Source organism: Spinacia oleracea, chromosome 4, assembly GCF_020520425.1.
Source record: "Spinacia oleracea cultivar Varoflay chromosome 4, BTI_SOV_V1, whole genome shotgun sequence".
NCBI classification, from domain to species: Eukaryota; Viridiplantae; Streptophyta; class Magnoliopsida; order Caryophyllales; family Amaranthaceae; genus Spinacia; species Spinacia oleracea.
In genome coordinates, this window is record NC_079490.1 from 33,758,914 (window position 1) to 33,774,365 (window position 15,452).

At 35.2% G+C, this 15,452-nt stretch overlaps 1 protein-coding gene across 1 annotated transcript; it reads right to left on the bottom strand.

The window, feature by feature from the left end:
• Positions 1-6,174: 6,174 nt before the first annotated feature.
• Positions 6,175-8,830, bottom strand: LOC110787758 (uncharacterized). The gene is made up of 2 exons (XM_056841582.1): positions 7,632-8,830; positions 6,175-7,372 (listed from the first exon to the last, which is right to left on the bottom strand). Exons 1-2 carry the CDS (start codon positions 8,828-8,830, stop codon positions 6,175-6,177), a joined length of 2,397 nt encoding a protein of 798 aa, XP_056697560.1.
• Between the last annotated feature and the right edge of the window lie 6,622 nt (positions 8,831-15,452).

The window sequence follows — 15,452 nt, forward strand, 5'->3', positions numbered from 1 at the left end:
CCCATTGAATAAAGAATTAACCAAGATCCCCTCCCACTACAATTAAACGGACTTTGGCCCTGCTACTTTAATTTATAGTATTCGAGGTAAGTAAACATTTTACTAATTATAACTGATTATAACTCTTGGTAGACAGGTTAACAACTCTTTGTATTTTCCTATCTCTTAGCTTCAAAACCCAAAACTTTGTCTTTTGATAGTTTTGTTGAGTTAAACCAAACATTAACATGTAAGTTTCAAAAAACCTACCCTACTATCCCCGGAATTATAAGCAACACCCTGCTTTGGCAGAACCTATTACTCATGATCTAAAGCTTTATAGGTGTTGTATGGAAAAGCACTTAAACTCAATATTATTTTGGGACCTAAGTTTACTATGTTGGTTAATTAAAAGTGAACACATTGCTTTAAATAACCACATACATAAACTCAATAAGCATTTTAAGGCAATATAAAATGCATAAAAATAAATGTGATCCTAGTATGGCCCCTAAAAAATAAGCTCAAATCTTCTTGGGTTCCTGTTCATCTTTCTTGGATCTCCATCCTTGAATTTTTTATTGAACCTTCTTACTTCATCGAACTCATAATACGAACTTTATAATCTAATTTAAACTTTTAAATTAAATTACAACAATACAGAACGATGCGCAGATCGTATTTCAAAATTTACAAGAATACAAAACGATACGCAGATCGTATTTTCTATCCTATTTTGGGCCATACTAGTCACTTGCCTGTAACAAAATATCATAATATTCCATACACGCATATAATATTAAAATATATTAGACAAAAATTATTTACTTATTAACTATTAATAAGCAAATAACATTTCCAAAATAATACTAAAAAACTTAAACAATTTAAGTTTAACGTTATTTGGGAAACTTTATTATTTTAATTCAATTACTATTTAAATATGGCTAGAATAATCTTATTAATCAAAAATTTGCATTTGAAAGGAAATTTATGGATTTATGCTCAACATTGAAAATATGTTTTTCAAAAAAAAATATTTTCAAGTTACTCAAAATATATTTTGGAAATTATTTTTAATTTAGAAGAACTAAACCCAAGTTAATTTCCAACTCTTCTTATCAATTTCAATTAATAAATGAGAATCGAACCAAAACACCAAATTTCCAAAACCTTCAACCCAGACTATTTCCCAAAACCTTTTGGAAAACAATCTTTAATTTGAGAAAATTTCTAACTTTTCCAAAAAATTAGGAGATCTTATTTCCAATTTTTAATTCCCTTTTCCTGCCGGAACGCCGCCCTAATTATCTTCCACCGTGGCTCCACCGTCGCGGGTGGTGGCCACCCAGCCATGGAGGTTGTTATTTTAATTTGGGTAACAATTACCTAAATTAAATTAATCTTTATTCAACTTTTGTTAAAGATTAACAATTTAATTAGGGTTTAATTATCCGAAAATAATGGCAAAAAATTTGAATAAATTAAGAATTCTTAAACTGAATTTTAGGGTTGTTAGAAGTTAGATTTCAATTTAAACTCTTTATTAAAATTAAATCTAACAAGAATTCAAAATTTAAGGCATAATTATCTCATTTTATTCAAATAATTCAAGAAAATAACAATTATTGTCCGAAAAATTCGAATTAAATTACCAGGCAGATCTATTGAATTTTCTTAACAAATAAAATCAAAAATTTTAATTGTTATCCTTAAATTTTATGATTAATCGAATTAAACATAAAAATTAACCAAATTCAATAATTAATATACAAAAATTCCTAAAATTAGTTAAAAAATTACCAAAAAATTTCGGCTATTGTATAAAAATTAGGGGATAATCAGTAGATTTATTTAACAAATTAAAAATTAAATCTTTAATTGTTAACAAATTATTTCCATGATTAATCTTATTAACCATTAAATAATTTAAAATCTGACTAATTTAATTTTAAAAAATCCGAAAATTTTTATGTGATATTAACTGTTAATTTCGACCCTATGATAAAAATTTCGGAATTTTATAAATTTATTTTGAGCAAAAATTAATTAAATCACGATTTAATGATTCCAATCAATTAATATCATATATTAATTGTGCAAATTCAAGCCATAAATAAATCTTCCCTTAATTGAATCAAAATAATAATGTTGCATACAATCATGATCATAAAATATTATGCAAGAGGCTAAAACTGATACCACTGTAGGAACATATAGATGCATAAAGCGGAATTTCAGGAAACAATTTCCTAACATCTATCACAGGATCTCATGCATAACAATAGTATAGATCAGATTAAGTCGAAAGAATAATCACCTTTGAAGCGTGTTCTCCCGTTCGTATGCAAGCTTCGAAGATCTTAGAGCCCCACTTGTTGCTCCTCTACTCAGTCCACAAGCACGAATTGAATCCCACGTATGCTAGTACGGAAGAGAACGATCACAATCTGTCTCTTGCTTTGTTTGGGATGTACGGCGTTTAGAGAATTAGAATTAGGGTTTTTGTGTTTTTCCTTTTGTCAGATATTGAAATGAACGTGATTTCTAAATCCCTGACATTATAACTATTATAATGTGAGAGTTTTAGGTTAACACAAAACCAAAGCCCAACATTCTTTCCCTTAATAGACCGGTTGCCATCGGGCCTTTTGGGCCCATTCCAATTAGTGCTTATATGTGTGACCTTATAGGATTAAATTATTTTAGTTGTAGGTCCAATCAATATTGTCCTACTAATCACATTATTCTCTAGCAAGCAAATATGATTACTAAAATAATTAACTTATTATCTTCATAATTAATTCCTATTTGTATTTAGTAATTGCCGGAAATGTCTAAGGACATAATTCCTTCAAATCTAACTACACGGTATAACTTTTTGAGATATCATTTCTATTTTTATTTTGTACGGAGTATTATAGTGCAAAGTAGGTAGTATAACTTTTGGATTATAAACATGAAAATATTTTTGTGCGAATGAAAATGACAAACCATTGTTTGCAGGTTTAGTAGCAATCAAATAATGAACATGAAAATATAGGATACAAAGATCACTTTTGCTTAATAGAGATAATAAAAGCGGTTAGTAGTACGTAGCATTTAACGAGCAGTTAGTAGAAGTATTAAACGTAAACATTAATTATTTATATTCACATGTTTTAGATTCCTTTGGAAACCACAATCTGCATTAATAATAGAGAGTTGCTGATTTTTGTGTACTTCCCTAAGGTTATAAATATCGGAACCCCTTTTTTTTTAAGGTGAGGAGAATAATTAGAGCTGGCAATGGGTTGGGTTGGGTCGAAATCAGGTCGACCCATTTATAAACGGGTTGAGATTTTCCCAACCCAACCCGACCTGTTTAATTAAACGGGTTGAGATTTTCAACCCAACCCAACCCAACTATAAACGGGTTGACCTGAAGTTGACCCGTTTAATTTTTTTTTCCCACTTTTAATTGTAAATTGATTTGACTATAGAATTGCGAGGTGATTTTGTTATGGCATATCTCATTGCAAAAAGTAATTTTTCAATATGTATTTGACATGAATCAAAACGTCAAATAATTATTCAATGTTGAAGGGAAAATGAGAAATAAAATATTTCAAATCACATTATACATATATATATATTACATACTTGCTTGCACTTAAACGGGTTAGACGGGTTGTTTTCGGGTTGAAAATTTCAACCTGACCCAACCCATTTAATTAAACGGGTTGGGTTGGGTTGACCCATTTAATTAAACGGGTTGAAAATCTTGACCCAACCCTTTATTATTGGGTTGGGTTCGGGTTGGGTTGGTGGGTTGGGTCAATTTTTGCCAGCTCTAAGAATAATGCATTAAAAGTGACCCCGTTCGAGGGTTAGTATTAAGTAATCACTACAGAGAATAGAAAGTAATTGTGGGCTATTACAAGAGTATAAGTGTTGCTTTGTTTGTTTCTCTAGAAATGTGTTTAATGTTCCATATATCGACAAAGAAAAGGAGAATTTTGGTATCATTGATGATGCTGTGTAGTTTTGAAGGATAGACCAAATTTCTTTGACCGAGTTGATAATGAGAAGGTTGTCACCTTCGTCGAGGAGTGTTCTAATGTTAAGCCGCTTGGCTTCCTAAATTCCGTTGAATCACTTGCCTCTTCCTTAAAAGCTTGGGAGTTTCCAAGGTTGTAGGTGTAAGCAGTGAGAGCTTGTCATTGCTATTTCTGATAATGATTCATGCTGCTGCTGCTACTAAGGTAGCTTTACAAGACCCGTTAAAGTTGATGTTAGAAATCACCATCTATGATTATTGTCTACTTGAGATTGAATGTCAGCAAGCATAGAGGGAGAGAGAATTCAGAGAATAAAAGCTTATTCTTATTGATAGAATGAATGGATTGAATTATTACAGCAATATCACTATATACACATGAAGAAAGGCTAGGTGTTCCAACCAATAAGGTTGCTAGAAACCAACACCTCAGCAACTACAGCTGACAGAGGCGGGCCTATATGTCCCTGGAGGGGTCTAAAGGGTCCTCCATTATTTGAAAAAAATATCTGTTAAATTGATATTGAGGTAATTAATTGCACTTGAATATTTAATACAGTATATTAGTAATTAACTTGTGATGTAGATAGTGAAATGTATTTTTAGCTTAGTGGTTCCTTGATTTCTATGCTTCATGGGTTACCTAGGTTCGAATCCTAGTAAGAGAGAATGTATAATTTTTTTTTTTACCACTTTTTGCCTTTTACTTGTCCTTCTATTGATCCACTAAATTCTTCATCTTTTTTATCACCCTTTTGTTGGTCGTTTTTTCTTCATCATTTTTCTTTATTCATTTTTTTTATAAGATTCATGATTTTGCTTTTACAAAAATATAAAATATTAGTGGTGTTACTTTTTTCTTCAAAATAATTTTGTAATTGCCATAGTATATATAAGTAAATTTATTTTATACTCTAGCTATTTTTATATACTTGCATGTTTTTTGAACTTTTAAGAGGCCTAGTTATATAATAACATAATGCCCCATACATTGAAAATGATATTCCTATTTTTTTTGTTAGTGTCGTTTTGTGCAATTTTTTTAACGATAATTGTAATAAGAAAAACTCCTTCAAAGTATGAAAACTAGTCGTATACACTATTTTTTCCAATTTTATTTGAAATCGCGCCAAGTTAACCCTGTAATTTGGATTAGGTGTTGATTTTTATTATTATGAAAACCAAAAGTTAAAGTTCTTAAATCTTCCACATATTTTATTATAGCGTTTATAATATTTTAACTACTTAACTTTCAACTTTAACTCCCTAAAATAAGCATATACGAGAATTATAAAGCAAATTATAAATTTTTTTGGACCCCCATTTGTAAATTCCTGGATCCGCCCCTGACAGCTGACTAGGTTATCATTACTGAGAGATTGCATAACACATTCTCTATCAAAGTCCCTAGAATATAGGAGAAGTTGTGAGTGACATTCCTTCTAGAAAATCAGTTTTTGTATTCCAGAAGGAACGCCACTTAACAACTGTGTTGCTTCTGAGTTCGTGAACTGTTGCACATTGCTTTGCTGTTGCAGTGTGGTAAAGAGGAGATTATAATGTTAAGAGTAACAAGACATCGTACATCAATAGTTAAGTTTGAAGGTATTTGAGGGAGGAGGAAACCAATGAACCATAAATCACTGATGGGGTTGCAGAATCATCTTTTATAATTTTTATTTGCACAATCGGTTGTACGGTATACCAATGATATATATTTTTTAGTTTACTTACTCATTTGGGGAACTTCAAACTAATACATGAGTCGAAATATAATATTTAGTGTAACTTACATGATACAACCGTTGAATCAATAACACGTTATGATAGTTTCCCAGTCAAAAGTCTCATAACTTTTTTTTACGTAAAACGACGATATATTACTTAATAATTAGAGATAGTCGGATACAATCCTCAACTTATGAGGCAAAAACAACCACATCCCTACCCGAACAGATCCCTAAGAAACCTAAATCCCCCTCGTACGCAAAAACTTGTCAAAAAGGGATACATCAAGTTTAGATATCCATAACTAGTATTACTACCCCGAGATTTAAGTAAACTATATATAAACATAGAAAACAAAAGATACGAACGCCAATGGACTAGCTTGAAATTCATGCGCTGCTCCAAAAGATGAACTGCTACTATGTATTTTAGTTGTTGGAAACTTCACCCTCCTCCAGTTCAACAATCTCAATTGGGTTAGAGACTGTTGAACCTCCAACAACAAAAGGCTCGAACACTTTACCCTTTCCTTTCCCCTGAGCTTCATGTTCCTTTCTTTTAGTCACCTCTAATGTTTGCTTGATGTTTGACACAATTGTTCCAAAAACAATTTCAGATGCTGAAGAAGAGGAAGCAAGCGTATTCATAGTCTGAGTTGTATTGCTCGCAGCCTGTATCAAATTCCTGTCAACAGCAGCATGCCTTTGGTTGCAAGATTCAAATTCTTTGAAATAATGCTCTTTAGCACAAGCCGGAATGATGTAGTGAAGCTTATGGCCCACTGCCATAACCATAGAATGAGCAGCTAAATCATGAGCCACCTTGTTGCAGAAACGAGGAATGTGAGAGAATAGAACTGTCCAGTTCTGACCTAATAACTGGGCAACTTCTCTAAGCACTGGGCCTAACTCATGATGCGCCTGATCTTGAATATTGCTCAGAAGTAACTTCAATTGAATTGCATCAGTTTCCACTTCCAATTTATCAAACTTGAGGTCTTTGGCAATCATCAATCCTTCACGCAAAGCATACAACTCAGCAGCCAATGGTGAATTGACATTAAATTTGCTGGAAAAACCAACAAACCATGAACCATTAGGTCTTCTGAAGACACCCCCTCCACCAGCTTCAGTTGCAGACTTCCAGGCACTATCCACATTGAGTTTCATAAAGTCTTGTTTTGGTGGAATCCATTGAAATTTGAAAACTCCAACCTCCTGTACCTGACACATTTCTTTTCCTTGCAAAATGAAGTTAGTGCTTTTCCAATCCACAAAGAAATTGTTATAAAGTGAGAAGCAATTCTTCATCTTAAATTCAAAAACAGTGGAATTTCTTGAAATCCAAATGTGCCAGATGCCAACAGCAAATATCACTTTCCAATCCATGGAACAAGATAAATTAAAATCAATCCATCTTTTCCAATCCGAATTATAAAAAGCATTAAAATCAAACTTTTCATTCTTCCATATCCTTTGAAAAATGAAAGACCATAGGATGCTGGATTGGGTACAATCCCTAAATAGATGTAGATGAGATTCAGGTTCTGATAGACATCTAGAGCAATTTGGACTAATTTCCTTTATGAACCTATTCAGTTTTTGTGCTACTGGGAGGATTTCATGCCTGCAATTCCATAATAACATCTTATATTTGTAAGGCACTTTGATTTTCCAAATAGAACTCCAAAGTTTATTGTTCTGAGTATTTTTGAGGTATTTGAGTATGTATTTGAGAAAAATAAGCTGATTTGATGTTGAAAATCCAATTTTTCGAGTAATTCCATCTAATAAAATCTTCTTCCTTATCATTAGTAGAAAGAGGATAAGCTAGAATTTGATGCTATATATGAGTGGGAAGGAGATGCTCTATATCTTTCAAATACCACTTCCCATTTTGAATGATTTTGTTGACAAACCAATGAGCTTTGGAATCTGGAATTCTAACCTCTTTAATAGTGTAAAAAGGTGTTTCCCCAATCCAATGATGAAACCATAATGAAGTATTCTTACCATTCCCAATATTTATGATTAGACCCTTTTGGAGAACACTACGTCCCTTAAGAATATCTCTCCAAAGGGGAGAATGATTTCCATTACTAATGCAGTCCATAAAGTTTGATTTCTTAATATATTTTTCTTTAAACACTTTGACCCACAACTTGTTCGGTTTTGTAAGAATGGCCCAACCTAATTTTGCTATAAAAGCTAAGTTCCATTCTTTTAAACGCCTTATCCCAAGTCCTCCGCACGTAACATAAGAAGTGATTTTGTCCCAAGAAAGACGGGACATGTATCTATTTTGGTCTGGTTTATTCCACAAAAATTTCCTAGTACATTTTTCCAAATCATGAATAGTAGAAGCAGGTATCAGATTGGTTTGCATGACATAGAGGAGATGAGAATTAAGGACAGATTTGATTAGGGTACATCTTCCCGCCATGTTTAGAAGTTTGGCTTGCCAACCTCTAACTTTACTAGTAGATTTATCAAGTAATTGAAGGTAATTACTAATTCTTAACTTATTAGGGCGAATGTCCACACTCAAGTACTTTCCAAAACATGAATAAAATTTAAAACCATAAGTGGAGGCAATGTCCTGTCTAATGGACTTATGAAGGGAACGTGGGAAAATCAAAGTAGATTTGCTCATACTAATTTTGAGACCAGACATTTCTCCAAAGGAATCAAGAATATTCATAATACTATGCATATTGTCAATGGAAGCTGTACTAAAAAGAAACACATCATCCGCATAAAATACATGAGACATCTTAATGGTCTTAGTAAGAGCAATCGGTTTCCAAGATCCACACTGAACTTTTTCTTCAATCATAGAAGATAATCTATCGAGACATAATACAAAAATATAAGACGAAAGTGGGTCCCCTTGACGTATACCCCTTGTTGGTTTAAACTTATCACAAATTTCTCCGTTCCAAAGTACTGAAATCATGGAAGAAATAATGCAAGACATTATTAAATCGATAATTTTATCAGGGAAATCAAAATGAATTAAAGTGTCTCGTATAAAATCCCATTCCAAACTATCATAGGCCTTTGAAATATCCAATTTTAACGCCATAATTTTATTTCTTTTTTTGGCCTTGTGGAAATGGTGAGCCATTTCCTTGACCAAAATCACATTGTCCTCTATCCCCCTACCTTTGATAAAACTTGATTGCAAAGGGCTTACTATTCGATTTAAGACTTGCTTTAACCTAGAAGAAATAATCTTAGTAATAATCTTATAAATGGTGTTACACAGCCCTATAGGTCTGAATTCAGTAATAAAAGAGGGGGCAGAAATCTTTGGAATTAAAGCAATATATGAGTAATTGATCTCCGTAGGAATACAACCATTGTTAAAGCAATCCTTACAAAACTTAAAAATAGTGAGTCCTAAATCATTCCAATGTTTTTGGAAAAAAATTGGTTGAATTCCATCCGGTCCCGAAGACTTCATTGGAGCTATATTAAAAAGATTATTTCGGACTTCTTCTATTGAAATACAAGACCCCAGGGCCATCTTTTTGTCATCTAGTAATTTGAACACACTTTTATTCCGATTATTTAGCATACCATAATTATGAGTAGTAGTGAATAATTTAGTAAAGTAAGTAGTGGCTAAGACTTTCAATTCATTATTATCTGTAATCCAACATCCTAAATCATTTTTTAAAGTTAAGATCTTTCCAGAAGATTTTTTAATTTTTGCTATGGTATGGAAATATTTGGTATTAAAATCCCCAAATTTCCTCCAATTAATTCCTGCTTTCTGAGCCCAAATAATTCTTTCCTTTTTATAAATATCATTAAGTTCGTCAATGAGGTCAGATTCTAATTGAACCAGAAAATGGGAATGATGATTACTCAAAGCTATTTGAATTCCATTGATTCGCGCCAAAGATTATTTTTCTTCTTCCTAAGATTACCAAAGATATTATAATTCCAATTCCCTATAGTTCTGTTGAAATTGTCTCTTCCTTTTAAAAAATCCTCATCAGGAGGCATCTGTTAGGTTATAATACATATGACAATATATAAATCATGCGGAAAAACCATAAAGCCAGGAAAACATATTATTTACACATAATCATTTAGCATAGTATAGATGCATACACTTTGTAGCGTGCCTTCCCTAGCTGCGCCCGAACCGAACAAGAACAAGTCTTTAGGACTCCAAGTGTCGTCCCTCCGTAGATAGTCCACAGTACGTCCGGATCCGCCTCAAGATTGACCAACTAGAATCGCCCTTAAGGTGCTTAGGAATTTTCGGCTATTATTGTGCAAGAGTGGCTGAATTTTCTTTCAAAAACTTATCCTTTGAATACTTCAATCGTGTCTATAAATTATGACCCTAGGCCCTTATTTATAGAGGTTTGGAAAGGGAATTGGAATCCTAGTAGGATACGATTTAATTAAACTTAGAATCCTACAAGGACTCTAATTAATTAAATAATCCTAATAGGAATAGGAATTTAATCACACACCAAAACCTAATAGATTTAGGAATTGTGCATGGACACAAACACACACACGCACGGAGCCACGAGGGCGCCCGCACGCGTGCGCTCGGCCCACGCAGCCCACGCTGGGCAGCCTTGCCTTGGCGCGCTGGGCCTGCCTTGCGGTGGGCCTGGCGCTGCCTTGGGCTGGGCGTTGGCGCGCGTCCTTGCTTGTTGGGCGATGGCCTGGCTTCGTGCTGGGCCTTCGTCCGGCAGGCCTCGTCCGATGCTTATTCGTACGATAGGCTTCCGATTAAATTCCCGGTTCCGGAATTCATTTTCGATACGAACAATATTTAATATTTCCGATTCCTGATCTGATATGTTGTCATCAGTTCCAATCTTGCTTATCTCGACTTCTTTTCTTTCAACGAACTCTCGTAGAAGGTGAAATCTACGAAGTACATGCTTGACTCTTTGGTGGTGTCTAGGCTCCTTTGCCTGTGCAATAGCTCCGTTGTTATCACAATACCGGGCTATTGGTCCTTTAATGGAGGGGACTACACCTAGTTCACCTATGAACTTCCTTAGCCATATAGCTTCCTTTGCTGCTTCATGTGCAGCAATGTACTCCGCTTCAGTTGTAGAATCCGCAATCGTGCTTTGCTTAGCACTTTTCCAGCTTACTGCACCTCCGTTGAGGCAGAAGACAAACCCAGACTGTGATCTGAAATCATCTTTGCCGGTTTGAAAACTTGCGTCCGTATAGCCTTTAACAATTAATTCATCATCTCCACCATAGACCAGGAAGTCATCTTTGTGCCTTTTCAGGTACTTCAGAATATTCTTGGCAGCAGTCCAATGTGCCTCTCCTGGGTCTGAATGGTATCTGCTCGTAGCACTGAGTGCGTACGCAACATCCGGGCGTGTACATATCATAGCATACATTATTGAACCAATCAATGATGCATATGGAATCCCATTCATTCGTCTAAGCTCATCAAGTGTTTTTGGGCACTGAGTCTTGCTTTGAGTTATTCCATGAGACATGGGTAGGTAGCCTCGCTTGGAGTCTGCCATCTTGAACCTATCAAGCACCTTATTGATATAAGTGCTTTGACTAAGTCCAATCATCTTTTTAGATCTATCTCTGTAAATCTTGATGCCCAATATGTACTGTGCTTCTCCTAGATCCTTCATCGAAAAACATTTCCCAAGCCAAATCTTGACAAAGTTCAACATAGGAATGTCATTTCCGATAAGTAATATGTCGTCGACATATAATACTAGGAAAGCAATTTTGCTCCCACTGACCTTCTTGTATACACAAGATTCGTCTGCTTTCTTGATGAAACCAAAGTCACTGACTGCTTCATCAAAACGTATATTCCAGCTCCTGGATGCCTGCTTCAATTCGTAGATTGATTTCTTTAGCTTGCATACCTTTTTAGCATTCTTTGGATCCTCAAAACCTTCAGGCTGTGTCATGAACACAGTTTCTGTTAAAACGCCGTTTAAGAAAGCGGTTTTGACATCCATCTGCCATATTTCGTAATCGTAATATGCAGCGATTGCTAACACTATTCGAATAGACTTTAGCAATGCAACTGGTGAAAAGGTTTCATCGTAATCCACACCGTGGACTTGCCTGTAACCTTTTGCAACCAATCTAGCTTTGAAAACTTCAAGTTTCCCATCCTTGTCCTTTTTCAGTTTGAAAACCCATTTGCTTCCAATGGCTTGGTAGCCATCTGCAAATCGACCAAATCCCATACTTGGTTTTCAGACATGGAGTCTAATTCAGATTGCATGGCTTCTTGCCAATGCTTGGAGCTAGGGCTCGTCATAGCTTGTTTGTAAGTCGCGGGTTCATCACTTTCAAGTAATAGAACGTCATAGCTCTCGTTCGTCAAAATACCTAAGTACCTTTCCGGTTGAGATCTATATCTTTGCGATCTACGCGGAGTAACATTTCTAGATTGACCATGATTCTCACCAGATTCTTCTAAAGATCTCTAAGTTTCATCCTGAATGTCATCTTGAGCATTCTCTAGAGTTTGTTGTTCGACTCGAATTTCTTCAAGGTCTACTTTTCTCCCACTTGTCATTTTGGAAATGTGATCTTTCTCCAAAAAGACACCATCTCGAGCAACAAACACCTTGTTCTCAGATGTATTGTAGAAGTAATACCCCTTTGTTTCCTTTGGATAGCCCACAAGGATACATTTGTCAGATTTGGGATGAAGTTTGTCTGAAATTAATCGTTTGACGTATACTTCACATCTCCAAATCTTAAGAAAAGACACATTTGGAGGTTTTCCAAACCATAACTCATATGGAGTCTTTTCGACAGCTTTAGACGGAGCTCTATTTATAGTGAGTGCAGCTGTATTTAGTGCATGTCCCCAAAATTCTATTGGAAGTTCGGCCTGACCCATCATTGACCTGACCATGTCTAGCAAGGTTCTGTTCCTCCGTTCCGACACACCGTTCCATTGTGGTGTTCCAGGAGGGGTCAATTCTGATAGAATTCCACATTCTTTCAGATGGTCATCAAATTCATAGCTCAGATATTCACCGCCTCTATCAGACCGCAGTGCCTTAATCTTCTTGCCTAATTGATTCTCTACTTCACTCTGAAATTCCTTGAATTTATCAAAGGATTCAGACTTATGCTTCATTAGGTAGACATAACCATATCTACTGAAGTCATCAGTGAAAGTGATAAAGTAGCTGAAACCACCTCTAGCATTTGTACTCATTGGTCCACATACATCTGTATGGATTAAACCCAATAGTTCAGTTGCTCTTTCTCCAACTTTAGAGAAAGGTTGCTTTGTCATTTTTCCAAGTAAACATGATTCGCATTTACCATAATCCTCTAAGTCAAATGTTTCTAGAATTCCTTCCTTTTGAAGTCTTTCTAAGCGTTTCAAGTTTATATGGCCTAATCGACAATGCCACAGATAGGTGAGATCTTAATCATCCCTTTTGGCCTTTTTGGTATTTATGTTATAAACTTGTTTGTCGTGATCTAATAAATAAAGTCCATTGACTAATCTAGCAGATCCATAAAACATCTCTTTAAAATAAAACGAACAACTATTGTCTTTTATTAAAAAGGAAAATCCCTTAGCATCTAAGCAAGAAACTAAAATAATGTTTTTAGTAAGACTTGGAACATGGAAACATTCTTCCAGTTCCAAAACTAGCCCAGAGGGCAACGACAAATAATAAGTTCCTACAGCTAATGCAGCAATCCGTGCTCCATTTCCCACTCGTAGGTCGACTTCACCCTTGCTTAACTTTCTACTTCTTCTTAGTCCCTGTGGATTGAAACATAAGTGTGAGCCACAACCTGTATCTAATACCCAAGAAGTTGAATTAGCAAGTATACAGTCTATAACGAAAGTACCTGAAGATGGAACGACTGTTCCGTTCTTCTGATCTTCCTTTAGCTTCAAGCAATCTCTCTTCCAATGCCCCTTCTTCTTGCAGTAGAAGCATTCGGATTCAGAAGTGGGTTGACTGACCTTCCTCTTTTCAGACTTGGCGCCAGTTTGCTTTGTTGGGCTAGCCTTGTTGCCACCTTTCTTAGCATTCCTCTTCTTTCCAGATTTCTTGAAGTTGCCCCCACGCACCATAAGCACATCTTGCTTATCACTTTTGAGCGTCTTTTCAGCGGTCTTCAGCATACCGTGAAGCTTAGTGAGCGTTTTGTCCAGACTATTCATAGTGTAGTTCAGTTTGAACTGATCATACCCGTTATGAAGAGAATGGAGGATGGTGTCTACAGCCATTTCCTGAGAGAATTGCTGATCCAGCCGACTCATATTCTCAATGAGTCCAATCATTTTGAGAACATGTGGACTTACGGGCTCGCCTTTCTTAAGCTTGGTCTCAAGAATTTGCCTATGAGTCTCGAATCTTTCGACTCGAGCCAGATCTTGGAACATGTTCTTTAACTCACTGATGATCGTGAAAGCATCTGAGTTGATGAACGTTTTCTGCAGATCTGCACTCATGGCGGCGAGCATTAGACATTTCACATCCTTGTTGGCATCAATCCAACGATTGAGGCTGCCTGAGTGACCCCGTCGCCTGCGGCTTCGGGCATCGCCTCTTCCAGGACATACTCCTTTTCTTCCTGCATAAGAACTATTTGCAAGTTCCTTTGCCAGTCAAGGAAGTTTTTCCCGCTCAACTTCTCCTTTTCGAGAATTGATCGAATGTTGAATGAATTGTTGTTTCCCATAATTAAAACTACAATTGAAAAGAATAAACAAATAAATAACCATTCACAGTTTCTCTTAATAAACTTAAATTCTAGCATACATGCATAATTCAATGTTCATTAAGCATTTTATTCAAGTTATGTGTTCCGGCAGGTGTGAATAAAATGATTCCAAGATCCTAAAATCCATTGAAGAATTAAGCACAGTTTGTCGACTCAATCCTAAAACATCTTAGGTAAGCAAAAACCTTTTGCTAATAGTCTAGAAACTATTCTTGGTTGATAGGTAAACCTATCGATTTTGCCACGACATAAAAGGACTCCTTACTTATATCGTTGAGTTTCACCAAAACTAACATGTACTCACAATTATTTGTGTACCTTGCCCCTTTAGGACCAATAAGTAACACCTCGCTGAGCGAAAACTATTACTAGATTGATGTAAAGGATATCCAAGCAAGTGTATATTTTGGCATGGCACCTTTTAACTCAATTTTTAAGTTTGGAACTTAAGGCTCTTACTATGTTGGTTAGATTTTAAGTGAACTAAAATCCTTAATCATGCAACATAATCAAGCCACAATCTCATGCATGATTAAGACATATTTAAAGCAAAAAATAACTTAAAGCATGTATAAGATAAATGTGATCTAGTATGGCCCGACTTCATCTTGAAGCTTCAACTTCAAAGTCCGTCTCGAAAATCTCCGAGGGAGGCACCATTTTCTTCAAATAGGATAAGCTATAATTAAACTAATTACAACTATTTGATGGTACGCAGACCATATTTGAATTGAAAAACAATTTTGGTACTTTAGACCAATTACATTCAAATTAATGGTACCCAGACCATATTTTCTATCCTATTTGGGACATAATAGTCACTTCATAACCTGCAAAACAGTACATATACAATATATACCATTCACCCATTCATTATCATGAATGGCCCACATAGCTGGTTAGTAAAAAACACGTTATGCATCATATAAATATTTGCAGCAATTAATCAAGGGCACCAATAA